The sequence below is a fragment of the Trematomus bernacchii genome, unplaced genomic scaffold, assembly GCF_902827165.1.
Source record: "Trematomus bernacchii unplaced genomic scaffold, fTreBer1.1, whole genome shotgun sequence".
Lineage (NCBI taxonomy): Eukaryota > Metazoa > Chordata > Actinopteri > Perciformes > Nototheniidae > Trematomus > Trematomus bernacchii.
Window position 1 is genome coordinate 10840356 of NW_022987803.1, and position 27440 is coordinate 10867795.

At 42.9% G+C, this 27440-nt stretch overlaps 1 protein-coding gene across 1 annotated transcript; it reads left to right on the top strand.

Moving 5' to 3' along the window:
- Positions 1-27051, top strand: opn8b (opsin 8, group member b). Its single transcript, XM_034150381.1, has 4 exons — positions 1-218; positions 13986-14279; positions 22943-23271; positions 25478-27051. Exons 1-4 carry the CDS (start codon positions 149-151, stop codon positions 25811-25813), a joined length of 1029 nt encoding a protein of 342 aa, XP_034006272.1. The 5' UTR covers positions 1-148; the 3' UTR covers positions 25814-27051.
- The last annotated feature ends 389 nt before the right edge of the window (positions 27052-27440 follow it).

Consider the following 27440-nt stretch of genomic DNA (forward strand, 5'->3'; position numbering starts at 1 on the left):
CGAGGACCCACTCTTGCGTCTCTGCTCCATACTTAAGGATAGATGGATCTGACACCGGAACGCATCGACAGCGGCACATTTTGACTTTTCTCCATCCCGAAGTCGGATCATTTATTCTCTGTTTTACTTCTATTATTTTGTAGAAGCAATGGATATCTACAGCTCAACGCTCTCACCGGCGCTGGACATCTTCACAGGATGCTATCTGCTGGTTATAGGTAATTAAAAGCCCTACTTAAACTTGAATGAATGATTTAATACGATTATACAGCTCTCAAGGGCTCTGCATCCCTGCTATGGCTCAGTTATGTGTGAGTGAAAAATACTGTTATACTGGATTAATTTCTTCCACAGGATTTGGAGACTTCAAAAACAGAATAGCAAAGCACTAAATTCACTTTTCCGTAATCCATTTTACGCACATTTGACTCTGAAGGCTGGGTCTCCTATTTTTGTTTTTTCTCACTCATCTAAAACGTATATACGACACTTAGACACAGTTATATGTCAAGTGTTTTAAAAGTGACATAAGAGCCACTGTGTTGCTTAAATCTAATTAATGTATGCTCTCTCTTCATCGTGCTGTGTCTGCACACAACAGGTTCCCCAACAATGGTACCCGTTCAATTATAAACCCTACTCTTCAATTAAGTATTTTGGTTAGACATATGGTGATGATGATTAGGGTTAGAGTATACCTCCAGATAAAACATGTAAGTCGTGCAATGTCCTTCAAAGTGACAAAAAGAGTCCGTTGTGTAATAGGGGCAGGGCAGTCCTTAACCTCAAAGGATACAGAACCTTTCAAATGGTGTCAGGCAGGATCTATATGAGTTAATTAGTGAAATTGAAAGGTACATTAAAGCCATTTACCTTGACTATAAAGAAGACAAATTGGTGAGCAATTATTTCAGTGGCAGCCAGGGGCGGACTGGGACTACAAATCAGCCCGGGACTCTCCACTTCGGTACCGCCGGCCATCGGGATTCGTCCCGAACGTCCCGATGGCCAGTCCGCCCCTGGTGGCAGCCCATTCACAGCAGGGGGTTTCAGCATGCTGTGAGATATTTTAACTGTAATCCTGCAGGATATGTTCCTATTTTGCATTCATTTCCATTTTTATATATCCGACAGCAAAGCCAGCCTTGTCTGTCTTTATGATAAGGCAGTAAATCTACTGTAAAACCAGAGGAAGATAAACAGATTTACAGAGTGTGATGAAAGATGGATGATAATCGCTTTGGACAAACACACAGTGCAGTGTGTATATTGCCCAAAAAGCAAACAGAAGGCTGACCCTGCAGCAAATGGGACACTGCAATAAAATCCTCTGCACTGTGAAGTGATTTATTCCCTTTAATGCACAGAAGGAGATGGCTTAGTCCTCCTGGTTGAGCGTTGACATTCACATCTGCAGTTCAGCTCTTCTCATTGCCCTGTATTATAACAATATGATATAAATAATTGTAATTGTAATATGACAGTGAACTTAACCCCCTTGCCATTTCAAAGTTGAACATATTTTACCATTTTAATAACATGGAATTATGTTGTAAGAAGATATATCCTGCTGGGTTTTATTGCTGTGTAAATGACATTATGCGGTGGTTACGATTCACAGAGGCATGCATCACATTGATTATTTCACACTTAGCACTTTGCAAATAACTGTCTTTCCAGTATGATTATCACATTTCTCATTAAAGGAAATCGTTTTTTTTTACAGAATTATTGGCTTAATAGGTTGCTGTAAATTATATAGTTTATTTTCAGAAAGGGACTCGTACATATATCATACATAATACATATAGAATTTGCCCTGGGATAATGGGTACTTATGTTGAGACATATGTAATCATTCTTTTCTTGTTGTGATGAGTTCTCTTCAAGCACTCTTGGTGTGGCAGGTGGGGTAAGATGGGGTTATAATAACAATAATACTTTTTTATAGAGCGCTTATCATAGCATTCAAAGACTTGAGTCTGAAGAGTTGAAATAATCATATGAAACCAGACACTAAAAAATATACAACACCCATCGTTAATTAACCACCTCCAAAGGTGAGTCAGGCATTCCAATATGGACAGATGTGTGTTGTTTCTAGTACATAAATTACATATTCTGTCGCCTTTCAACACCGTGCTACCAACACAGGATGAATTTGTAACACCTACTGTATGTCTCTCAATAGCATGGAATTGGAGCGGTATGCCAGCCTGCCACGACCTGCCTCCTCTTTGGGTCATTAGGAAGTGGGAAGCCTCTTCTCAGATGCTTCGCACAAATTGCACAGAAGTCAGGCACTATGATGAAACTAATAGTCACATCACAGGCACTGAATGTAGCAGCCAGTGTACATACCAATTATCTTCAACACTTGTTTTGAAATCTAAAAACAGGGACTGTACACAAATAACTGTCACTTGTTATATTAATGTTTTCTTGGAATCATCCACTTGACTACACTTTACTGAAGTACGCCAACCCTACAGCACGTCAAAATGATATAACAGTCTTGAAATAGTCAGCTTGTACCACCTTAGTTTCTAAATGGAACTTTAAATGCCAATATACAAATACAAGACGCTTCCCTGCTACACACACAATTTGGACTAACCCGCTTTGGCCGAAGGAAAAATAACAATACCCCCTACCCTTTTCTGAGCCATTTCTACTCTCATCATTTTCATACAGCCCCTCAGGTTAAATATTTTACAGTGTTTGGATCCCTGACTTTGTAAAGCAAACGAATGGGGCCCAGTGTGAAAAATCCCTGCCGGCCCATCCTTATTTCCTAAAATGTAGTCCCATTCAATGAAACAGCATTTTAAAAATACAAAAATTAGTGTGTAGAGGAAGTTGGAGATGACGGATTTGCCAAACAAACACAGGCCTTTAACCCAGGGGGCCACTGATTGAATCCTGTGAGGAACCAAAAGTAAACGTTTTCTTAATTTGATTTATGTTCGTAACTAGATTAATGTTACAAACATAGTCAATTTAATTAAACAAACCCTTGATCTTTTCACTGAACCTTACCAAGTTGTTTTCTTTTGTTTGACGTACTTAAAACGCAGACCATAATCTGGGAGCAAAAGGTTTCCTCCCTGGATCATGATTGAGAATTCACTTTCATTATGGGAAGAAGACAGGGTTGGCCTGCCTTTGGGTGTACATTTGATTCATGTTAAGACATGGCTGGCGGCTACTCAGAGTCAATAGATACATACATACATAATTAATGACTAAATACATACAAATAAATATGTTTGACTATAGCCCACTGGTGCTACTTCTGTGTCATGGCTATTCCGGCCATGACACTGAAGGAGATGGGGGTTATGGGGATCTTTTGGCAATGTGTTTGAATAATGCATCACGTCTATTTTGTCATTAAGTTACATACACGTTCACACTTATCTTGGGGTAACTATCTCACATGGACGCACATTGCCCTCCTAATGTGGCCATTATACACGGCTGGAGTGTTCAGTAACAAACAAAAGCTCCAAAATTAATCTGTCAACAAAGTGTTTGCAACAAGATACTTATTTTTGGTCATATAATAGTTGTTTTAAAACATATTGATTGGTATTGATTAATTTTGAATGTCAAAGAAAGATGTTGTTGCTTTTGGCTCACGGCAGGTTCCCAGGTGTTTTCCTTTTTCTTCTTTGTATTCACTCTTTACCCTCCCCCACAGCTCCCATCACTCACATATAATCCCTTTTCAGTAAATGTTGTACCATTAGTCCATTATTGAGCCCTAAGGATTAGAATGAAGACAGCATCCTACACTGACTCTTCGATCTTTTTTTAAAATATAAAAATAGTATTCCTGCAAGCAGATGCCCATTCCTAAATCTCACATTATCGTACACTCTCTGCCCTCTGTAAACATTCATGATTATGCTTAAGCTTGGATAATATATTCATTAAATTACTTCTGCTTTCTGATTCTGTGGGTGGCCTGCCTCCCGCTGTCAAAAATGCTTAATGTTTGTTCAAATGTTCTGTGAACCTAAAACTATGTGGTAGGAAGTACAAATTCATAGCCTTAACTGAGGATCGGTGGTTAATGCAACATTTTAAAGGAAGCGTCACAGATTTGGAATTTCAAAACATTCTTCATCTCTATCGCTGCATGTAACGGAGGATGTTCAAATTCTGTATCCCTCTTCTCCCCAGTGAACTGTGAAAGACACTTTCCTTGTAAACCTTAAGCAGTGAGGTGTCACCATTGATTATTTTGTGTTTTTGTAAGTGGTTTCGAGCAACTGGTCAGGCAGCACTTCCATGAAAGTGATTATCAGCGAGCTGGAAGTTGATTGGGTCACTGGGATTTGCGCTTAAGTAGTCCCACTAAAGGAAGATGTGAGGGCGAAGCCGAGGTTATCAATGTAAGGAGAAATTACAAGAAAACGTACTTAATTTGTATATGCGATTAGATTTTTCAATTAAGCTTCAGTGATGCTAATGATATTAAAGGTTTAGTTGCAATGTGTTGTAACTTCTTGTGCAAGTACTGTATGTGTCCTGCTTTTTGCTCCTTCCTGTTTTGATATAGAAATGAATATGAGTATGTCGAGTGCATTTTCTCCGTCTTCCACCGTTCTTGTTGGAAACTGTTAAATGAATATAAAGTAAACACGTTCAGTTTGGACAAGATTCGCTTGGTTCTTCATTCGAAGCTTCTATTACACAACACAATGACAGTTAGCCTACAACCTCCCCGAGTGAATCTCTACCTGCAGAAGTATGTCCCATGGTACACTTTCACCTGGGAGAGTTAACAAGGTCGTTTCAGCATGAGTGCAAGATTAGAGAACAAGACGGAGCAGTAGGGTTCAGGATGTTGAGAAATTATTCATCACTCCTCGAAACCAATAGCTGACCTTGCTCACCTCCAAGCTAGGCAGCAGAGAGTGAGCACTGGCTCTAAAAGGAGTGATGAGCTTCAAGCTATGCAGCTAAAGGGTTTAACAAGTGTGTTTCATTCACCTTTAAGACATGTTTGAATCTATTGTTTAAGCCCAGTTTAGTGAAAAGGATCTATTGACGGTTCAAACACTTAAGAGATTCCATATATTAGTCTAAATATAGTTTATTTCATTTTCTAACATCCACATTATCTGATAGTTGAAGTCACCAACGAATAAAGCCTATGAATCGGTGCTAGAAAATGTATATAATTCTTAATATCTTTAAAAATGGGCTTTAGAAACTCAGGATTTTTACCAAACCGCAGTTTGATTATTGAGAAAGGTAAATAGAAAAAAAAATGATGTACACCTTTAAAAGTCAACTTTTGATTGAACAGAATAATAATGACCAGTGTTATAAATCATGCCTAATTCAAAACAATGTATAAAAGCTAGAACAGCTTGCAAGCTTTAAATGAACCAGAATGTCACGCTCACAGATACAGATCAGAACCCAATAGCACGACTCAGACACAGGCAGTGTTTCATAAATGTTCCGTTTATTCCGGTCAGGGACAGGCAGGGTCAGAACCAGGAAATCCAGCAGAAAGGCAAACAATCCGAGAAGGGGCAGGCAGAATAGGGCTCAGAACCAGGCGATCCGTCAGAGAGGCAAACTAATCCGAGCAGGGAGCAGGCAGAGAACTCGAGGTCCGATTACAGGCAGGTAGTAGTCAAAACCGGGCAGGACAGGAATATAGGCTAGTGACTAGCAATCACTGGAGAGCTTGGCAGAACTGACAAGACAATCTGGCAAAGGGCAGGTGAGAGTGAGGTGATATAAATACTGTGAAGTAATGAGGAAATGAGTAACAGGTGAGGGGAAGGGCTGGGGAGACCAGGTGAGGGAAGTGAGCTGATTGCCAGAGCCTGGAGGAAGGCGGGATCTGAAATGACAGGAGAGTTAAAGGTGTGCCAAACCAAAACAACAACAATAAAAGTGTCTAACTTGTGACAGAACCCCCCCCTCTATGGACGGCTCCTGACGTCCCACGTGGTTGATCGGGATGAGCCTGGTGAAAGTCAGTAATGAGGGATGGGTCAAAGATACTGCGAGCGGGCACCCATGAACGCTCTTCAGGACCATAACCCTCCCAGTGTACCAGGTACTGCAAACCTCTTCCACCTCCGATCTATAACTGTGAGTATGACTGTGTTACCGTCTGAAGGTGGTAGACCAGTGACGAAATCCAAAGAGATGTGGGACCAGGGACGATGAGGAATAGGCAAGGGATGAAGAAGACCGGAGGGAGCTTGGCGTGAGGTCTTATTTTGGGAGCAGACTAGGCAAGCAGCAATGAATTCCTTGGTATCCTCCTCCATGGAAGACCACCAAAATCGCTGTCGAATCAGGGCTAGAGACCGTCTCACTCCTGAATGACAAGCCAGACGAGAATTATGACCCCACTGGAGAACCTGGGTACGGAGGGTAGCAGGAACAAACAGAAGGTTATCAGGACAAGCACTTGGGGCTGGATGTTCGGCATGGGAGCGCTTGACCTTATCCTCCACCTCCCAGGTCACCAGACCAATGACACATGTGGGAGCAATTATACTCTCAGGATGAGATGGAGAGCTCTCTGGCTGGAACTGGCGAGACAGGGCATCAGGTTTGATGTTCTTAGAACCCGGTCTGTATGAAAGAGAGAAATCAAAGCGCGTGAAAAAGAGAGCCCACCTGGCTTGACGAGAGTTCAGCCGCTTTGCTGAACGGATGTACTCTAAATTTTTGTGGTCAGTCCAGACCACAAAAGGCTGCTCTGTTCCCTCCAACCAGTGTCTCCATTCTTCCAGGGCAAGCTTCACCGCCAACAGTTCTCGATTTCCAATGTCATAATTTCTTTCTGCTGGGGACAGCTTCCGAGAGAAGAAGGCACACGGGTGAACTTTCTGATCCTCGGCCGACCGTTGAGAAAGAACTGCCCCAACTCCAGTGTCCGACGCATCCACCTCTACAATAAACTGCCGAGTAGGATCTGGAAAAATCAAAATAGGAGCAGAGGTGAAGCATGATTTTAACTCACCAAAAGCCCCTTCTGCTACGGAGGACCACCGGAAGGGAATGTTCTGAGGTGAGGGCTGTGAGAGGGGCTGCCACCAAACTGTAGTTTCGAATGAACCTCCGGTAGAAGTTTGCAAAACCCAGAAAGCGTTGGAGCTCCTTGCGCGTGGAAGGGCGTGGCCAGTCAGTCACCGCCTTGGTCTTGTCAGGATCCATCTTGATGTTTCCGGTGGTGACCACAAATCCCAGGAAAGGGACCTCTGTGGTGTGGAACATACACTTCTCTGCCTTGACGAACAGGTGGTTCTCCAGAAGCCTCTGGAGGACTAGGCGAACATGGACCACATGTTCCTGTTTAGACTTGGAAAAAATCAAAATGTCATCCAGGTACACGAAAACACAGACTTTAGCCTCGTCTCAATACCCCTCCTCGACTCCTCCTTTCCCTCACTCGCGTCCCTTCCTTTCGTCTTAGCTCCGCCTCCGTAAGATGCGAGCGAGAGACACGAGGAGGTGACGCGAGGACAGAGGAGTCCTCAGGTATTAATTGGGATGTCCTCGTTCACTCAAACGTCACTCTTAAACGACGTTTTTAGTCAAGGAATTCAATGTATGATGGTTGGTCCTGCTTTTGTGTTCCGTTTGTGTAAAATGTACATTTCAATAAAATTATAATTATAATAATGTGAAAGCCTTTACTCTGAAAATGTGTGTCCTGTAGATCCCCACATTCACCAGAAACCAACATTCAGGACTGTGAATTTTAAATAATTTAACTCCTGAATATCTTAACACAAAACAAAACAAATAATTTTTATTTATCAAGATCTAGCCATTTATGAAATAGCTTTCTTAATAGCTATGTTTTAGTGACGTTCAAGATCATTAAACATTACTTAAATTGTTAGTATAACCTTAAGAAATGAATTGCACATAATAATTCCCACGGAGCTGTGAGCACTTATACATTTATGTGAGCACTTTTCCACTCATTCTTCCAGTTCTCCGTTTTCCTCTGTTGAAATCGACCAGCTGTGAAGGTGGGGGCGGGGCTTTTATACGCGAGTAGTGAAAACACTTCCGCGTAGTCTGCTCTCGTGTATCCTCCCTTTCGTCTCCTCCCGCACCCCTCCTCCCTCACCCCTCCTCGACTCCTCCGTGTGCATTTCAGCTATTGGGACGTCCTTCAAAATGGCGTGTCTTGATCGATTTCCGGGTCAAGTCCCGGAGGAGGGGAAGAGAGGAGTCGAGGAGGGGTATTGAGATGAGGCTATTGAGTAGATCCCGCAGAACATCATTCACCAACCCCTGGAAGACTGCAGGAGCATTGGTGAGTCCAAAAGGCATGACTAAATACTCATAATGTCCACTGGGAGTATTAAATCCCGTCTTCCACTCGTCCCCCTCTCTGATTCTCACTAAATGGTACGCGTTACGTAAGTCCAGCTTAGTAAAAATAGTAGCGCCTTGTAACAGTTCAAAAGCAGAGGAAACAAGTGGAAGGGGATACCTGTTCTTGACAGTGATGTTATTGAGTCCTCTGTAGTCAATGCATGGACGCAGAGTTTTATCCTTCTTACCCACGAAGAAAAACCCTGCACCAGCAGGAGATGAAGGCCGGATAAGTCCTGCATCCAGAGAGTCATTGATATATTTCTCCATTGACTTAGTTTCAGGAGCCGATAGGGAAAAAAATCGACCTCTAGGAGGAGACGTACCAGGTAACAGGTCAATAGAACAGTCATAAGCACGATGAGGCGGGAGTGAGGTGGCCCGAACCTTGTTAAAGGCCTCTTTAAGGTCCCAGTAATCCTTGGGAACACCGGAAATGTCTCGACACTCAGAGGTAATCGGCTGACTGGAATCAATAGAGGAACTAGATTTTAAGCAGACAGCATGACAATGAGCACTCCACTCTCTAATTGTCCCTGAAGCCCAATCTATATGAGAGTTATGCCTCCTTAACCAAGGAAACCCCAAAATGACAGGCTGATGTGGTGCATGGATAAGGTGAAAAGAGAGTGTTTCGCTGTGATTACCTGACATGCTCATTTGAACAGGAGTTGAACGGTGTGTGACTCTGCAGAGAAGACGGCCATCTAGAGCAGTAGCATTGATGGGCTTTTCCAAAACTTCCCGACCAAGTCCCATCTGGAAGGCCAGTGTTATGTCCAAAAGGCTGGCATCAGCACCAGAGTCAATAAGAACTGCCACAGTGTGCATCTTCCCAGAGCAGCTCAGCTGAGCATGGATGTCGAGAGGGCATTTCTAAATTCATAATTCGGCTCACCAGCGCCCTCTGGATGACTGGTGAGCCCTGCCTTTTACAGGACAAGAGGAGGCAAAATGACCATCCTGGCCACAGTACAAACAGCTGTTTTCCTGCAGGCGGCGCTGTCGTTCTGCCTCTGAGAGCCGGGTCCGCCCCAGCTGCATTGGTTCAGGAGAGTTAGAAAATCCTCCTCTCACCTGTTCAGTAACATGCGCAGATGGAAGAGGCGGAGCTTGAGAAGCGGAGGAGAAAACCCTCTCTTTCCTCCGCTCCCGAAGACGGCTGTCAATGCGAATGGAGAGAGCCACCAGCTCATCTAAGTCCGCAGGAAGATCCCGAGCTGCCAGCTCGTCTTTAAGGCGATCCGACAGACCGTTGTAGAAGGCATCGAGGAGTGAAGAAGCATTCCAGTTACTCTCGGCGGAAATCCACCTGTCGCACCTCATTAGCTCTCTTGCTAATGTGTATTTATTTTTGTTTGTTTAAAAGATAAGTTGTGGTTGTAATGGCGGGTTATGTGGTGGAATATTTATTGGCAGGTAGCAGTAACTTCAAGGAGCACGAAACAACCAAAGACTTCAGAAAGTCAATACGTCTATCCAAGAAATAGCCCTGACCTTAATCACCCTTAAAACTACAACTTGGTCTGATATTTAGTGGCCTTTAGAGGTGCCGGTATGCATTTTTTAGGTTAGTTGTTTCTGACACGGATCTGCCTCCTTGCGCCAGGTTAAACAGTCCCCGAGCTATCTCTCTTCCGGGTGTAGCGTGATCAAAGACTTTCCGCAGTTCATCGGTGAATAAGCTTACAGACGAGCAGGCAAGGGATTGTCTCTCCCATTCGGCGGTACCCCAGTCTTTAGCTTTGCCCGTGAGAAGAGAGACAATATACGCCACACGAGACCTTTCTGTTGGGAAGGCGGAAGACTGGAGCTCGAAGGCGAGGGAACATTGGACCAGGAATGGTCTGCATGAACCTGGGGCTCCGGAGTAGCGTTCCGGAGGAGGCAAGCGTGCATCCAACACCGGAGGAGTCTGGACTCGAGTAGCGGAAGCTGGAGTTAGATCCGGACTTAGGACCGTAGGAGGACGGTTCAGAAGATGATCACGGAGATTTTCAAAGGTCCGTTCGTGACGAGCTGCCATCGCCTGCATAGCTTCAGCCATGAAGGTAAGCTGCTGCTCGTGGCGTTGTAACATGACATCTTGCGTCGGCGGCTCTGTCGCTGAGTCGGCTAGGTTCATGTTGGCCAGATTGTACTGTCACGCTCACAGATACAGATCAGAACCGAATAGCACGACTCAGACACAGGCAGTGTTTCATAAATGTTCCGTTTATTCCGGTCAGGGACAGGCAGGGTCAGAACCAGGAAATCCAGCAGAAAGGCAAACAATCCGAGCAGGGAGCAGGCAGAGAACTCGAGGTCCGATTACAGGCAGGTAGTAGTCAAAACCGGGCAGGACAGGAATATAGGCTAGTGACTAGCAATCACTGGAGAGCTTGGCAGAACTGACAAGACAATCTGGCAAAGGGCAGGTGAGAGTGAGGTGATATAAATACTGTGAAGTAATGAGGAAATGAGTAACAGGTGAGGGGAAGGGCTGGGGAGACCAGGTGAGGGAAGTGAGCTGATTGCCAGAGCCTGGAGGAAGGCGGGATCTGAAATGACAGGAGAGTTAAAGGTGTGCCAAACCAAAATAACAACAATAAAAGTGTCTAACTTGTGACACAGAAGGCTAATACAATAGCAGATGTTCAGTGTTCTGCCTAGCATTGTGCTGAATACATTACGGATGGCAATGTGCCTGAGGATACCTTAAATTATAAAGAAGAGTCCAACAGCATTTAATTCCCTCGACACTATCTACCGTTCTTGAGACAGGGGCTCGTCTCAAGGGATTGTCTGCACTTCCCGTCTCACTGTATAAATTGCATTTGTCCTACATGTGTTGTGATATATGGATTTCAGAGGATTACAAGACGTCCCTGGCATTTTACTAATCTGCAACTGTATGTGTTCATTTAATCATTTAATAAGAGCTTGAAACCTTCATCGAATCCAGCTCAATAGATTCATTTGACCTTTTTGTGAAAAATGCTTGTTCGGTGGTTCCTGTCATGATGACTTGATTAATTCCATTAAAAATCATTATCACTCTCTTCTAATGCCATTTTTTAAAGCTATAATCTGTGCTTTATTTAAACTCCAACCCCAGAGTCTGAACTTTTGCGACCCCACACCCCATGGACATTTTACCATAGTTGTCTCTAGAGCTTACTGGAAATAGTGCTTATTAAAGCCCGCTTAAAATAGAAATATTGAATGGATTATTTTAGCTATATTTTTTTGTATATATATATATATATATCATTTTAAATTAAGTTGCTTACTTATCTAAGTTCCGATTTCACTTCAGCTATTTGAAGCTATAGCCAAGAGACTACTAGCATAGCAGCAAGACTTGACAACAGGAAACAACTAACCTAAAAAATGCATACCGGCACCTCTAAAGGCCACTAAGGCGTAGGCTCCACGAGGACGAAAATGGGTTGAATCCTCATATTTCTCATGCGTATAGCCCTTTAAGCTCGACGACGCCGTAACAGAAACGTAGAAACAGACCCCGCAAACGACAACGGGTCCAAAGGTGGATAGATCTGGGAACGGAGCGCTCTGGGGGGTCCAACGGGGCCGTGGGGTCGCCTATACGGTCATGCGTTTCATAGCCCCGCCTCTCCCCACCTCTGCTGCTCACCCCCGAATTCAGATTATTTATCTTTATCTCGATATGAACATAAACGCGAGTGAAGTCTAATCTGACAGGACGGAGACACGCAGCTCCTCCGGCTGTGAAGCAGCGGGAGCAAAACACACACTTCAAGTCAGATCACCACCCTTAGCTATTTTAATTACCTCTCAAACTACCTAAACTAGTTATAAATATGTTTATTTTTACTGTCGGGTTTACTTACTGGATCAGCTGCTGCATGAGGAAGCATGAAGATTTAAACTTTAACACACATTGACCGGCAAAAAGCTCTGCGCGGTTCCCTCCGCCCCCACCACGGAGAATAAATAGAAGTGCAGCCATGACAACCATTCTTCTTCGCTGCTTTTGTGGAGGAAGTTGCTGCTTTTGTGGAGGAAGTTACAGCGCCACGTACAGGTTCGGCATATGTACTGCAGCTTTTCCAGCGGTTGGATGTAAACGGAGCCGTCTCGTGGAGCTTGACACAATCCGGTGTATATTGCGTGTGGTCGGAAGGTTTTTTGCGGTTGCGTTTGCGTTACTCCGATGCGTTTTGCCGTATTTGTCCTCGTGGAGCCGGGGCCTTAATATCAGACCAAGTTGTAGTTTTAAGGGTGATTAAGGTCAGGACTATTTCTTGGATAGACGTATTGACTTTCTGAAGTCTTTGGTTGTTTCGTGCTCCTTGAAGTTACTGCTACCTGCCAATAAATATTCCACCACATAACCCGCCATTACAACCACAACTTATCTTTTAAACAAACAAAAATAAATACACATTAGCAAGAGAGCTAATGAGGTGCGACAGGTGGATTTTCTTGCCCTGAATTGACTCAGGTGAGCTGTGTTCCCCTGCTTTGAGTTTTCACACTAAGCTTAGCTCAACTACAGATGGCTGTCGCGTTGTCATCCTCAATATTCCAATCTAACTCTCTCCAAAAAAGCACTTTCGCTAATACTAAGCAAATGTTTTATCTAACTATTCCTAAGATATATATCAGATATGGATAGCAAACGGGGGGGCTCACTCCTTAACGGCCCGTCCACACAGCAGCGTTAAAAAATCTTGGAACGCTTCTGCCCATTCACTTTGAATGGGGTGACGTCACTTTGCCTCACTTTTCGCCGAACTGCATTGTGGGCAGCAGAGCGGAGATTTTCAGGATTTTCAGGATTCAAAGTTGAGCAATGTTCAACTTTTGAAGCTGAGGTGGAAGCGTCAGCCAATCAAATCCCGTGTATGCAAATCTGACAGTTCAAGCGCTAGCCAATCAAACCGCGTGTATGCTGGGAGAGACATACCGCAGGTCATTTCCTCATATTCCAAAAAATGGAGGAGAAATTAGCGGTAGGGAATCACCCGGTGCTTTATGACCAGTCCCTATTTACCTACCGGGATACAAACCGGAGGAGCCAGGCATGGAGGGAGGTGGCAGAGACAGTGGTAGGTTTTCGCCTGTTTGGGGAGTTTATATCCAGTTTACTTCGGGTTTTTTTGCTTCGCATGTCGCGGGCGGGAGATTCATGTGATTGGTTGTTGGTGCCTTGCTCACAAAAAATCCCCAAGCTTCAGATACGCCCACCTCCATGATTTTTTTAACGCTGCTGTGTGGACAGGCCGTAATTGTCCTAAACAAGATGTGTCACCTGCATTCCCCTGGCATTTACGCCGTCTGTCTCTTGAGGGCCCAATAATGATATTATGTGCTGGTTAAAAATAGAAACCCTCTCAAATCCATTCTATCTAAGCATGTAACAGTGTTTCAGATTTTTAACTGAAAAAAAAGCTGTGTGTTATTTTGTGTCTGCTAAATTGACTTTTTAGAGTTGCCCATAGGGACAGCAAAACAAGATTCTAATACTCTAAAAGCAAAGAAAACAAGATTACATGTAAAGGATGCATTATGTGAATTGAATAGAGTATCACTGTTCACTCAATCTACTTTGTATCCTTTTTGTTCTCCCCTCTCTGTATCAGCTGTTCTCTCCATTGTGGGAAACCTGCTGGTCCTCATCATGGCAGTCAAGAGGTCATCAAGGATGAAACCACCAGAGCTGTTGAGTGTGAATCTGGCTGTGACAGACCTGGGAGCAGCTGTTGCCATGTACCCTCTCTCTGTGGCGGCAGCCTGGAACCACCACTGGCTCGGGGGAGACGCTTTGTGTTTATACTACGCTCTGGCAGGGTTTTTCTTCGGTGTCGCCAGCATAATGAACCTGACTATCATGGCAATAGTGCGCTTCGTTGTGTCCCTCAATCTGCAGTCACCCAGTGAGTAATTCATGGTTGGAAATACTGCTAGGAAATACCTAACCCCTGTAGACCTTATTTTATATCCTCCAGGAGACAAGGGCATTCTAATTCAAGGCGTGACTCTTTGCACGGCGAGGGATTCCAGCACTACCTTTAAAGGATTTTCAGTCAATCTCCAAGGTTTTATTTTATATTGGAAAAACAACAAATCTACTTTGTATTCATGGTGGCTATTGGCTGCTTCTACTTTATATTTGCGGTGATGCTATCTAAAAATAAGTCTACATTCAATTACTATTTCCTTTTTTTATAACATTTTGAAAATTGTTGGAGCATCCTGTCAGAGAAGTATGGTAACCATCTGTGTCTGTACTTGACTGAGTTTCTATCTAGTCAGGTTATCTCGTTAGCTTTGTTCCCAGACACTTGAAAATGTATCAGAACACACTGTATTGACAGCAGACCTTTTTCTAAGCCGACAATCACGATGGCGGCTGTGATCCTGAGATAAACAGACTGGTTTGACAGCGCAAGAGATGTAGTAATTAACTGTGAAAAGGTTTAGACTCCCAAGAGGTACCAGGTGGGTGTAGTCAAGTGGAATAGTCCTATTCAATAGAAGAAAGAGCCACATTGTAGAAGACATACTAAAAGCTTTTCAATAAAACAGAATCTAATATTAGTTTGTAGTTTCCAGACCAAGTAATACAGGGACAAACAGCCAAGACAAGAATAAACGTCCGGCAAAGATTTCTGTCATGGCCTGGCTCTTGGCCATAACAAAAAGCGTGGGAAGGACAAGAACATATATGAAAAATATATTTATTAACAAAAGTTTAACGTAAACCAAAAAAAATAACACAAAGGAAAAGCAAAAAGGCTAAGCGACGTGGCTGCTCCGCGGTCAGGTCCTCTGCGGGGGAGAGAGATCGAGAGTCTGCTCAGGCCTTTAAATCCTCTGGTGCCAGCAGACAGGTGTCCTCAATCAGCGAACCCTCATACTGCCAACCGCGCCTCCAACACCCAGCCACATCTTTAGCAACCCAGGTACCTGAGAAGCACACTTTAAAAAGATGGGCAGAGCAAGAAAGATCCACAAACAGCATGAAAGACAATACATTACAGTCAAATATATAAGTTATGCACATTTTCCTCGGGGCAAACTGTTAACTGATGGTCCGCCTTTCTGCAGTTGTAGCAGTTAGCCTCACTGGCTTTACTGCAATGCACCGCAACGTGGCCAATGTCGCCACACCTGTAACATTTCACCTTATTACAACGTCTCCAGATGTGACCAAGCCCACCGCAGTAGTAGCACCTCCGTTCGTTGGCATGCACACAGTCACGAGCCATGTGGCCTGGTTTGTTGCAGTTGTAGCACACATCCTCAGTTTGGTCACAGTCCCTGGCCATATGTCCTTGGTCTCCACACCGATAACAGAAAATGTCCTTGCCACGTCCTCGACCCCTGCTGCCGCTGCGACCACCATCAACGCCGCCGCCGCCACGACCATCATCAAAGCCGCCGCCACCACTATCAAAGCCGCCACCACCACGACCACTTTGACCAGTGGAGCAATGCTTGGTCTTCTGGTTTCTAAACAGCATAGTTTTGGCCATAGCACGCGTGACCACGCAGGAGGACGTGACCTCTGGCACCACTGTAGAGCTCTCCTCAAACCCAGACTCAATCAGACCACCAGTCACTAAAGGCGCAGGGGGAACATCAGTCCAGATTCTGCCACCTGCCAAACCGTTGCCCAGAATAAAATGTATCCCCTCGATTGGCAAAGCTGGACGTACACCAACAGCTACATCACCTTTAACAAGGCCACAGTCAATATACACCTTATGAACAGGAATAGGAAAAACTTGTAATCCCATCCCCCAACTCAGAACTGTGTCACCTGTGTCACTTTCACCAGACAACGGCAAAACAGAGTCAACAATATAGGAGTCAAAAGCCCCTGTGTCCCGCAAGATTTTGATTGGAACTCTGAATCACTACCTACCAATTACACCAAGCCGTCTCGTATAAATGGAGTATAAGATGCCAAAACCTCAGATCCACATAAGTGGAATTTAAGCACATCGGCAACACAGCAGCTTTTCACAGGCACAGCCAATGCAACAGGCCCAACAAAACATCTTCCTCCCTCAGATTTTGCTCTAATCGCAGGACATTCTGCCTTCCAATGGCCTTTTTCACAACAGTAGTGGCAATTATCAATGTTAACCATGTTGTCCACATTAGTTTTTACCAGAGGTGTGGACTCGAGTCACATGACTTGGACTCGATTCAGACTCGAGTCACCAATTTGATGACTTTGGACTCGACTTGACAAAATCACAAAACACTTGCGACTCGACTTGGACTTGAACACTAATGACTCGGGACTTGACTTGGACTTGAGCCTTCTGACTTGAGGTGACTTGATAATTTAATTCAGAGGTCTCCAACACGCCGATCGCGAGCTGCCGTTCAGAAGAGCAGACTCGCGTCGGGGAGAGCAGAATCTTCAGCCGCTCCAACTCTTGCTGTGAATCCAAGCAGGCAGGGGCGGGACTTTCAAATTGACCCGCTATTAGAATGCATTGATTTTCAAGGTAAAATATTCTTTTATTGAACAGTGAGTTTTGATCGCACAGGGATGAAACGTATACCAATATAATCTGTGGACTCTCAGGGCTCGACATTATAAATGGCCCGCTGGCCCGGAAGCATTATTTAGACACCGCGGCCAGCATAACGTACTTTCAACTCGCCCCACAGCTGTTTGCTGCGGAGCTCAGCGCGAGCAGTCTCCCGTGAGCGGGATCGCACTCCTTCACTACAGACTGTCTCTATCTCTCTCTCTCTCTCTCTCTCTCTCTCTCTCTCTCTCTCTCTCTCTCTCTCTCTCTCTCTCTCTCTCTCTCTCTCTCTCTCTCTCTCTCTCTCTCTATCTATAACTATCTATCAATATATCTATCCATCTATATCTCTCTCTCAATCTATCTCTCAATCTATAAGGAACCGCAGTAGACAAAAGGCGTTGCTATAGCAACACGTCATGTTTATATGAAAAGGGGTGGGGTCAATATGACCCGCTGGGCGGAAATAGGTCTAAATGGCAATTTTTTGGGCGATTTCTTCAATCTGACTTCATATTGACATTTTTTAACAACATAGGGTGCTACACAGTGGCGACTGGTCATTAGGGGCAGGTGGGGCACAGCCCCACCTAGTGTCAGCAGAAAGTATTACAAATAATGATTACAAAAATGCAAAAAAATAAATAAAAAAATATATAAAATATATTTTAAGATCATGTTTAATCATCTGATTCGTCTGTACATTGCTGTTTTAGTCTGTGTTCTTCTAATTAGTGTGTTTACAGTCACAGTGTGTGCCTATTGAGCTGTTTAGAGCAGGGGTTCCCAACCCCCGGTCCGCGGACCGGTACCGGGCCGCAGAGGTGTTACTGCCGGGCCGCGAAATAAAGTGTTTAATTTTCGCACCTATGCCACCAGTCATATTATTTCATCCAGTAGCTAGTTAATCTTTCACCAGAAAACCATTGAAAATGGCTTTTATGATGTTCCGAGGGATTCGGCGGCTCAGCCTTAGGTCTCAGCCTCTTGTGCGCACGAGCATGTTACCGGTGCGCCAAGTAGGAAGAGGAGCGCACAGGAGACAACCGTTTGATTGCAGACTGTTATGTTTATGTGGGGAAATGGTGGTGCATACATTATTTGAGATATATTTCAAAGTCGGACTTCATTTTAAGGACATGTCGGCCAGGGGTGTAGAGCTATTTGTTTAAGCACCGGATTGGCAAACAGGAGAGTAAACCAGTCTGCCTTGATCTATGGACTAATGTCCGGGACTCTCACGGTATCTGCTGCCCGCAGCTGCTTTATAGAAGGAAACCCTCCTTCACTTCATGAAATGGCTGCAACATCAGGAGGCAGCGGGACGTATACTCGGTAAAGAGCTGTGCCTTTTTACGCACCGCCTTCGCTGTGTTTAACTTAATCAGAACAGGTTAAGAGTGACTGCAGGCTGCTACGTGTTAACCACACACACATCTACACACATCGAACTGCCCGATTACTCCCCCTTTTATTAGTTTTATGAAGGAGATGCCAGTCAGTCACCAAGGCGCATGATGTGTGTGTGTATGTGCTCTGCTCAGCTCAGCTCTGTGTGTTCGGTGTGTTTGTGTCTGTCCGACACCGGCATATATGCGGCTGTTCCCAAAATAAATTAGTTTAATCTTAATCTCGATGTAGTGCTATGCTGTCGGGAGTGCACCGGAACGAACGACACTATCATAATATCTTCTGAAAACAAATGCCAGTGACACACGCGCGCGCACGCGCACACACACACACACACACACACACACACACACACACACACACACACACACACACACACACACACACACACCCTTCATAATGCGCCTTCTCCTCGTTTTCCCAGCATTCACTGGATTATCCGTAAATCATACAAACAAAACCAAAACGTTGATTTATCTGTTTTACCGTTTTGGTTTAAAAACTGAATAACGTCGGTTCTTTTTTAAACTTTGTTAATATGTTTTGGATGCATATTGTTCTAGTATTTGTTCAGGCTGTTACATACAATTAGCCTCTGTTGCTACCTGCTGGTGGTGAGTAAATATTAAAATCAGTTAAAATTGACAACCGGTCCGCGATTTTTTTTTAATGTATCTACCGGTCCTTGGCACAATAAAGGTTGGGAACCCCTGGTTTAGAGCCATGTGGGACAAAACCTGATTATGCCCCTTCCTCTCGCTGTGAAGTCAACGGTGACTGTAAAAACTTCACTGCGCATGCTCAGAGTATTTTGTAATGAAATGTGTGTGGCAAAAAAATAATGACCAGAGGGGCATGGAGCTACCATCCCCACCATACGTCATCTCAAATCATTCAGAGCTGATTGGCTGTAAGTACGTGTGCCGCGAAAAGTGTGCTGTGTGAAGAGGAGACGAGAGAGCTGCAGTGGCGCGTCCTAAAACCAGGAAGTAAGCACAAAAAAGCAATGAGATTTCTCCAGAGGATTTTAGAAAATAGCTTGAAATAAGATCTGTGGGAAACGTACCTGTTAGATAAATGCACGTTTTGATTAGCCGGATAACATCCACATGTCTACCCTACTTATATAATTTTTTTATCATAAATCTATGGATTAGATTTATGATAGACTTTTGAAACTACAAGAAGACAAGGAGGACTTTTACAAAAAAGTAATAGAAATGTTTGTCCAGAAGGATAGGCAAATGGACTTCATCTTCAAGTCAAGGTAAGACCGCCATTTTATTGAAAATGGGATCTTACTAAGAGAGAACAATTCAATATTTAAATGATAAAATGACATTTTTTGGGTATCCTTTTGTTGAACTGTCTGTTTAAAATTAATCGAAGCATCAGACAAAAAAAGCTTTTGAAAATAATATTATATTTTGGTTTAGGTCAAAATATAATATTTGTAAACCTGAAGAGTCAGTGCCAGTGCCTCACCAGCCATGAACCTCACTGCACGTCACTGCAGAAGCTTATATATAGACATCTAAGTTTTTTGTGCCCCACCACTTTTGTACATATAAAAACGCCACTGGTGCTACATAACACACTTTCAGGAAAAGTCACGGACTGGAAGACTTTAATATTTTATTGAAAAAAAGTTACACACAAAAAAAAACAGCTCTGGGTCAAATTGACCCGGTTGGTCGGAAAAAGTCAAGAAATGAGCGAAAACCGAAAAAAGAAGCAGCATCTGGCTGCATTTCAATGATATTGGAGAAAGCAAAGCTGAGTGCAGGATTTGTCAAATGAAAATAACCTTCAGAGCAGGGTTTTGTTTTGGTAACCACTCAGGATTTATTGTCAGAGGTGGGAGAAGTTCAGATCTTGTAGTTGAGTAAAAGTACCAGAGTGTAGGAATACTCGGTTACAATAAAAAGTCCTGCATTCAAAATGTTACAAGTAAAAGTAGAAAAGTATTATCATCAAAATATAGTTAAAGTACCACCTGCAGAGGGATCTAGATGCAGGTGTTCTTTTCCCCATAGAGACGCCTCGCTGCACATTATCCCTTGCATAAAGATAGATTGTGGGTCCCTTATAACATGCTGTACACAGTGGAAATAAACATTCTGGTCACCTCAACATCAGCGCTCTTATGCATTGAACTCCTTCTGAATCAAACCGTCACGGTAGCCTAACCTTACTGATCCCTCTTAAAATAGAAAAAAACACGTTACTTTACCAGCAGAGAGAAAATGGATTATTAAATGATTAATGTGACTAATAAAGAGCAGTTTGATTATTAAGTATTATTCTGTTGATCGATGTCATTACATTTGTTGAAAAGCACATAAGGACTTGTTTAAGACTCGTTTTGTCAAAGTTTAGGACTTGGACTTGACTTGAACTTGCCCATCCTGACTTGAGACTTGACTTGGACTTGAGCGCAAAGACTTGAGACTTGACTCGGACTTGAGCGCAAAGACTTGAGACTTGACTCGGACTTGCAAAACAATGACTTGGTCCCACCTCTGGTTTTTACCAAACTCAATTTCCTTGGATCGCTCCCAACATCCTTTCTATTTCCTTCACAAACAGTTAGTGCCCCAGAGCGTCCTCCGAACCTGCTCTTATGAAGCAACACAAACTCATCAGCTGCCACAGCAGCTCCAGCCGCGGAAATTACCTTGTGTTCTGTTATGTAGGTAGCAATCTTGTCAGGAAGAATATTTTTGAACTGTTCCAAAATCATGAGTTCACACAATTCGTCAAAAGAATCGATTTCAAGAGCAGTTAACCAACGCTTAAAATGATCTCTGAGAATAGACAGACGATGTCCCTCCAACTCTATCTTGGCTTTCTCAGATTCTTGTCGCATCCACTCCACTGTGATTTCCTTTTCAATTCCCAACTCATACTTCATTTTGTCATGTTCCCGGTCATGTTCATACTTCATTTTGTCATGTTCCCGGTCATGTTCATACTTCATTTTGTCATGTTCCCGGTCATGTTCACACTGTACTCTGTCATGTTCGTACTTTACCCCGTCATGTTCACACTGTACTCTGTCATGTTCGTACTTTACCCTGTCATGTTCCCACTTTATTTTTTCATGTTCCTGCTGCAACAACAACATTTCCCTCTGCTGCTCAAAAGAAAGTGCACTAGCCTGAAAAAGAGGTTTTAACAAAACCCCCTCTTCCTTTGTAGCAAAAACTCCCGTCTCCCTTAATGTCGACACTATAGAGTCTTTTATGTTGTCTTTCATCCTTCCATCACCGACAATAGACACAGAGAAATGCTCAGCAATTAAGAGCAGCTGCTCTCTTGAAAAAGTGCCCAGAGACTCCTGAGACGGAGCTTCAATAAATGCCTCTACGTCAGCCATGTTAACTTACAACGAACCCTCACCGGAACACAACACTGGACCTTGACGCCGAGAGAAGGAAAAAAAACAAAAACACAAAAACAAACCGGACAGATACCACCACGTTTATTATACGTCCAAAGTGGAACAACACTAATTTTTTGATTGGAGTTTCCCCACTAACTATCACCATCCCACTGACTAATCTCCTCCCTAGTCTTCATGCAGTTACTTGTGGTGGGTATTTATGCACTGGAGACCGCTGGCCCAGCAAAGCGACTAGCAAGCGAGCAACACTACTGAGACCACGGCCATGCTCCCAAGCCGAAGCTTCAACCACTTTCTCCGCAACACTACACACCCCGCTCAACAATCCCAAGGGAACCGCCGCTTAACCTGCCAGGGAAAACTCCGCACCGCTCCGCACACAACGCACCAACAAACCCATACGAGAGAGAAAGGAAAAAAAACAAAAAAACATTCTGTCTTCATATAAAAACACGTCTATTTTGCTGCAGGCTTAGAGTTGTTCGTAAATCAAGATCACTTACTTTAGTAAGTCATCTGTTGCAAAAAAATCATATCTTTGCCAGTTTACCAATCCATATAGGAGATCAATCAGAGAATACAATAGATCAGAATATGATTTATTTTTTTATATTCGATACAAGGAACTTTGAAAAGACGTAGTTTGTTATTTGACTCTCTAATGTCATATTGTAATCCGCTTAACAGAGCAATACAGAAACGGATCTCATCGCCCATGTTTTTGTTTATCCGTTTCTGAATTTCCATATATCTAAATGCAGATATGTACTTATGTGTTCCTGTGCCATATGGTCACAAATATGAGACTTAATTGCCTTAATCTTATTAAGACAATTAACTCTTGTCCTGTCTAAGTCTATGATTATTTTAGAATTGTGGGTTGTTGGTTTGTGTTCAACTAACAGGTTAAAATTCAAGACGCTGTTTGTTGCAAACTGCCATGAAGTTGAGGCCGCTTATATCAGCATTTCCCACATGTCTTAATAGCAAAAGTTGTCCATAGTCAGTCAGTTTAGCCATTATAATGTTTTCAACCTTTTTTCTGAGCTCTCTTTGTTCATTACAGTCTGCATGCGATTTTGGAAATATTCAGGAATACAGCCCCTCTTTTTTGAATAAAATGTAACAACTACACATAGTGCCTTAATAAAGGACCATTTGTCTACAATGAACCGTGGGTAAACAACCAGAGCCACAAATAAAAACAGCACACCTTTTTTTTACTCTGCAGATGAGAAAATCGGCTGGAGAAAGGTGAAGATTCTCTGTCTCTGGGTCTGGCTGTATGGTCTGATCTGGGCTCTGTTGCCCGTCCTGGGCTGGGGGCGTTACGGCCCAGAGCCCTTCGGCCTGTCCTGCTCTCTGGCCTGGGGACAAATGAAACATGAGGGTTTCACCTTCGTCGTCAGTTTATTTACCTTCAACCTCGTCCTGCCTTCCATCATCATACTCTGCTGTTACTTTGGCATAGCCATCAAGCTCTTTTTCACTTACAAAAAGTCAATTTCCAACATCAACCGAGTCCCCAATAATGTCAAGCTCCATCGAAGGCTGTTGGTGGTAAGTGACTCTCACCGATGAGACACCTGTCATTGTAATTCAGATTCCTGTTTGTCCTGTTATATTAACAGTGGCAGGTTATTTAAAGATTCATTCATATTTAAAATTCACAAATGCAAACAGTCCCAGTGGCTGCTTATGTAACAAGTACACTTAATCACATTCTGGTGTAGCGACGCCGTCTTATATTAGTTTTAGCTTGCTATTTCAATTACTTCATCCGAATCCTATTTGAACTGTTGATATATAACTTTTAGCTATTTAAATAATGTATCTATTGTTTAGAGTTAAATGGTGTACATTTTCACACACTCATCTGTAGCACATATACAACCAACTCAATATGTAAAGATATTTTGTTTTTAGTTACGTTTAGCTACTCTACAATCTTGAAAAAAGACTCTTGGGTTCAAGTAGCCTACCGCTAGTTGGAAAACAATGGTATAGAGCAGGGGTTCCCAACCCCCGGTCCGCGGACCGGTACCGGGCCGCAGAGGTGTTACTGCCGGGCCGCGAAATAGCTGTGAGTTTATCGTAATATTTGCAGAATTATAAATATATAAAAATATTTTATCATAATATTTTTTTCAAAAAGTGTTTAATTTTCGCACCTATGCCACCAGTCATATTATTTCATCCAGTAGCTAGTTAATCTTTCACCAGAAAACCATTGAAAATGGCTTTTATGATGTTCCGAGGGATTCGGCGGCTCAGCCTTAGGTCTCAGCCTCTTGTGCGCACGAGCATGTTACCGGTGCGCCAAGTAGGAAGAGGAGCGCACAGGAGACAACCGTTTGATTGCAGACTGTTATGTTTATGTGGGGAAATGGTGGTGCATACATTATTTGAGATATATTTCAAAGTCGGACTTCATTTTAAGGACATGTCGGCCAGGGGTGTAGAGCTATTTGTTTAAGCACCGGATTGGCAAAACAGGAGAGTAAACCAGTCTGCCTTGATCTATGAATTAATGTCCGGGACTCTCACGGTATCTGCTGCCCGCAGCTGCTTTATAGAAGGAAATCCTCCTTCACTTCATGAAATGGCTGCAACATCAGGAGGCAGCGGGACGTATACTCGGTAAAGAGCTGTGCCTTTTTACGCACCGCCTTCGCTGTGTTTAACTTAATCAGAACAGGTTAAGAGTGACTGCAGGCTGCTACGTGTTAACCACACACACATCTACACACATCGAACTGCCCGATTACTCCCCCTTTTATTAGTTTTATGAAGGAGATGCCAGTCAGTCACCAAGGCGCATGATGTGTGTGTGTATGTGCTCTGCTCAGCTCAGCTCTGTGTGTTCGGTGTGTTTGTGTCTGTCCGACACCGGCATATATGCGGCTGTTCCCAAAATAAATTAGTTTAATCTTAATCTCGATGTAGTGCTATGCTGTCGGGAGTGCACCGGAACGAACGACACTATCATAATATCTTCTGAAAACAAATGCCAGTGACACACGCGCGCGCACGCGCACACACACACACACACACACACACACACACACACACACACACACACACACACACACACACCCTTCATAATGCGCCTTCTCCTCGTTTTCCCAGCATTCACTGGATTATCCGTAAATCATACAAACAAAACCAAAACGTTGATTTATCTGTTTTACCGTTTTGGTTTAAAAACTGAATAACGTCGGTTCTTTTTTAAACTTTGTTAATATGTTTTGGATGCATATTGTTCTAGTATTTGTTCAGGCTGTTACATACAATTAGCCTCTGTTGCTACCTGCTGGTGGTGAGTAAATATTAAAATCAGTTAAAATTGACAACCGGTCCGCGATTTTTTTTTAATGTATCTACCGGTCCTTGGCACAATAAAGGTTGGGAACCCCTGGTATAGAGGACTCCAAACTTTTTTCAAGCCACTCTTTGCTAAGGATAGCTAGCAATAATTTGTTTGTTTAATGAAATTCTTGAATCTAAGATCAGCTGCTTAGTACAAGATGTATGTTGTTGCCCCGAGACTGACAAACATGGTGGAATTTAATTTTCATTCTGATTTTATAATTACCAAGGACAATACAGTTGAAAATGTTTACAAAAATATTGCAACACATGGTATAAAGGGCATCTAGCTGACAGAATTCAGGATGGGAATGCGGGACAAAACATCTATAAAAAACCATAGGAAGGTTTTTTATATTTTCACATTTTGAATGACTGTTCTTCGATTCTATTGCAGATTGCTGTGCTCATCAGCTTTGGCTTTATAGTATGCTGGACACCCTATGCCATCGTCAGCATGTGGTCTATTCTGGGGGACAGCAGCAGCATCCCACCTGAAGTCAGTCTCCTCCCGTGCATGTTTGCAAAGAGCTCCACTGTGTACAATCCTTTGATCTACTACATCTTCAGCAAGAGTTTCAGAAGGGAGGTGAAGCAGCTGGGCTCGGGGTGCCTCGGCTGGGGCCCCTGCCATGCCTCCAACACCATCAAGGACAACAACATTAGCATGAGTCATGCTGGTGACAAGAGCAAAGCAGACGTACTGACCACTTTGCAGCAGTTCGTGGAGTGAAAGCCTTTAGGGTTGAAAGACTTTGTGCTGGTTATGTGGGAGAATAAGTCGTCTCATGATGTCACAAATGTTATCACTAGAAAACACTTGTATTTGTATTGTATTTTTTCCGGTACAACTTGTGTGTGCCGTTATGACAAAATGAGCAGGGTAATAATGGCTTCTTTTACGTGCGGTCACAATGAAAGAGACGGGGTGTTTGCACAATATGTTACATGCTGTGAAAGTTGAGCCAACTAAGCAATTGTTAAGAATTAACAATGTGCTTGCAAGTGTCTTTACACCCCTAAACCAACGTAGCCCATTAAAAAAATACCTATTTACTGTTGAGTAATATAAATATGTGAAAGAAGCTAAAGCGACAAGTGGCGTCCACATTTCATAAAAAATCATGCATTTCACATCACATACCAAAGGTTGTACAGCAGAACACAACAAAAACATTAATATTGAGCACAGAAAGAAGAAGAAATGTTTAATCGAATACTTCAGGTTTAATCTGTAATAGATATACTTCAGTACATTCCAGAAAAAAGGAATAACCGTTCAGGGATGACGTCTGCCATTTACTGTATGTACTAAATGTTTAAATTAAGTGACAGCTGCTCATGTTTCATAAGTTTGCCTCTTAAAGTGTTTACAAAAGTGACACCCATTTTCCTTGTTTACCCTGTCTGATGCATGTACTGTATGTTGGCTTCTCTTTACATTTTAAGCAGCAATCTACATGTTGTTAAGGATAATGTGATAATGGTGTGATTCTATTTTGAGGATAAAACTGTTCTTATAACTTTCTTACCAAAAAATGTGGTCCAAAACCAAACATATAATGCATTCTACCATTATACCACTGTATAACATCTAGACTGGTGTTCATTTTAATGAAATATAATGACAATTTATGGCTTTTTTTGCAGAAGATTTGCGAATTTATTTGGTTTCCTGCTGGATGTTTGATGGGAAAGTCAACACCGCTTTGGTGTATGCTATTATACTCTATTATGTATTCTCAAGCTACAACCCATTAGCTGAGTCTAGCATAAAGACTGTAAATGGGGGGAGAAGTGCCTCCCTCCAAAGGTATACTTATTTGTTGGTATTTATTTTTGACCTTTATACTTGCTGGTAGGCAGATTTAGCTCTTTTCCGTTGTTTCCAGATTGTGTGATAAACTTTGCTAAACTAACCGCTGGTGGTGGCTTTATATTAAATATATCGATATAATTTGAAAGCTAAAAGTCTGTTTGAACAGTTTCTGAACATAAATGCAGTTTACCTAGACAGTTGATTAGACAGTTCAAAGACACAGCATGCTTTACAAAACAGTCAAGGAACTCTCAAGTTCAGGAGCTTTTGACCGTATCGCACAGTCCTCATTAGCCGATGGACTTTGCTCAGTCACAATAGACCTAGACACTTTTAAGTGGATGAAATAGTTCCACGGAAAAAAACTCATGAGAAACCACATGATACAGTTGAAGGCGCACAGTACTGGTTTTTTTCACAAAGAAATAAGGCTTTGACTATACTGTCCGTGCTTGTTAGTAGAATAAAGATTTATTCTCCTTTCATTTGATTTGTTAATAATTAAAATAAAACAATCTCAATCCCCTTAAATCATTTATTT

What these genes read in the sequence shown, in the direction of transcription:
- opn8b (XM_034150381.1), top strand. Translation starts at nt 149, where the DNA reads ATGGATATCTACAGCTCAACGCTCTCACCGGCGCTGGACATCTTCACA. An exon ending in ATGCTATCTGCTGGTTATAG is followed by an intron (nt 219 to 13,985) that starts GTAATTAAAAGC and finishes TCTCTGTATCAG; the next exon opens with CTGTTCTCTCCATTGTGGGA. An exon ending in CCTCAATCTGCAGTCACCCA is followed by an intron (nt 14,280 to 22,942) that starts GTGAGTAATTCA and finishes TTTACTCTGCAG; the next exon opens with ATGAGAAAATCGGCTGGAGA.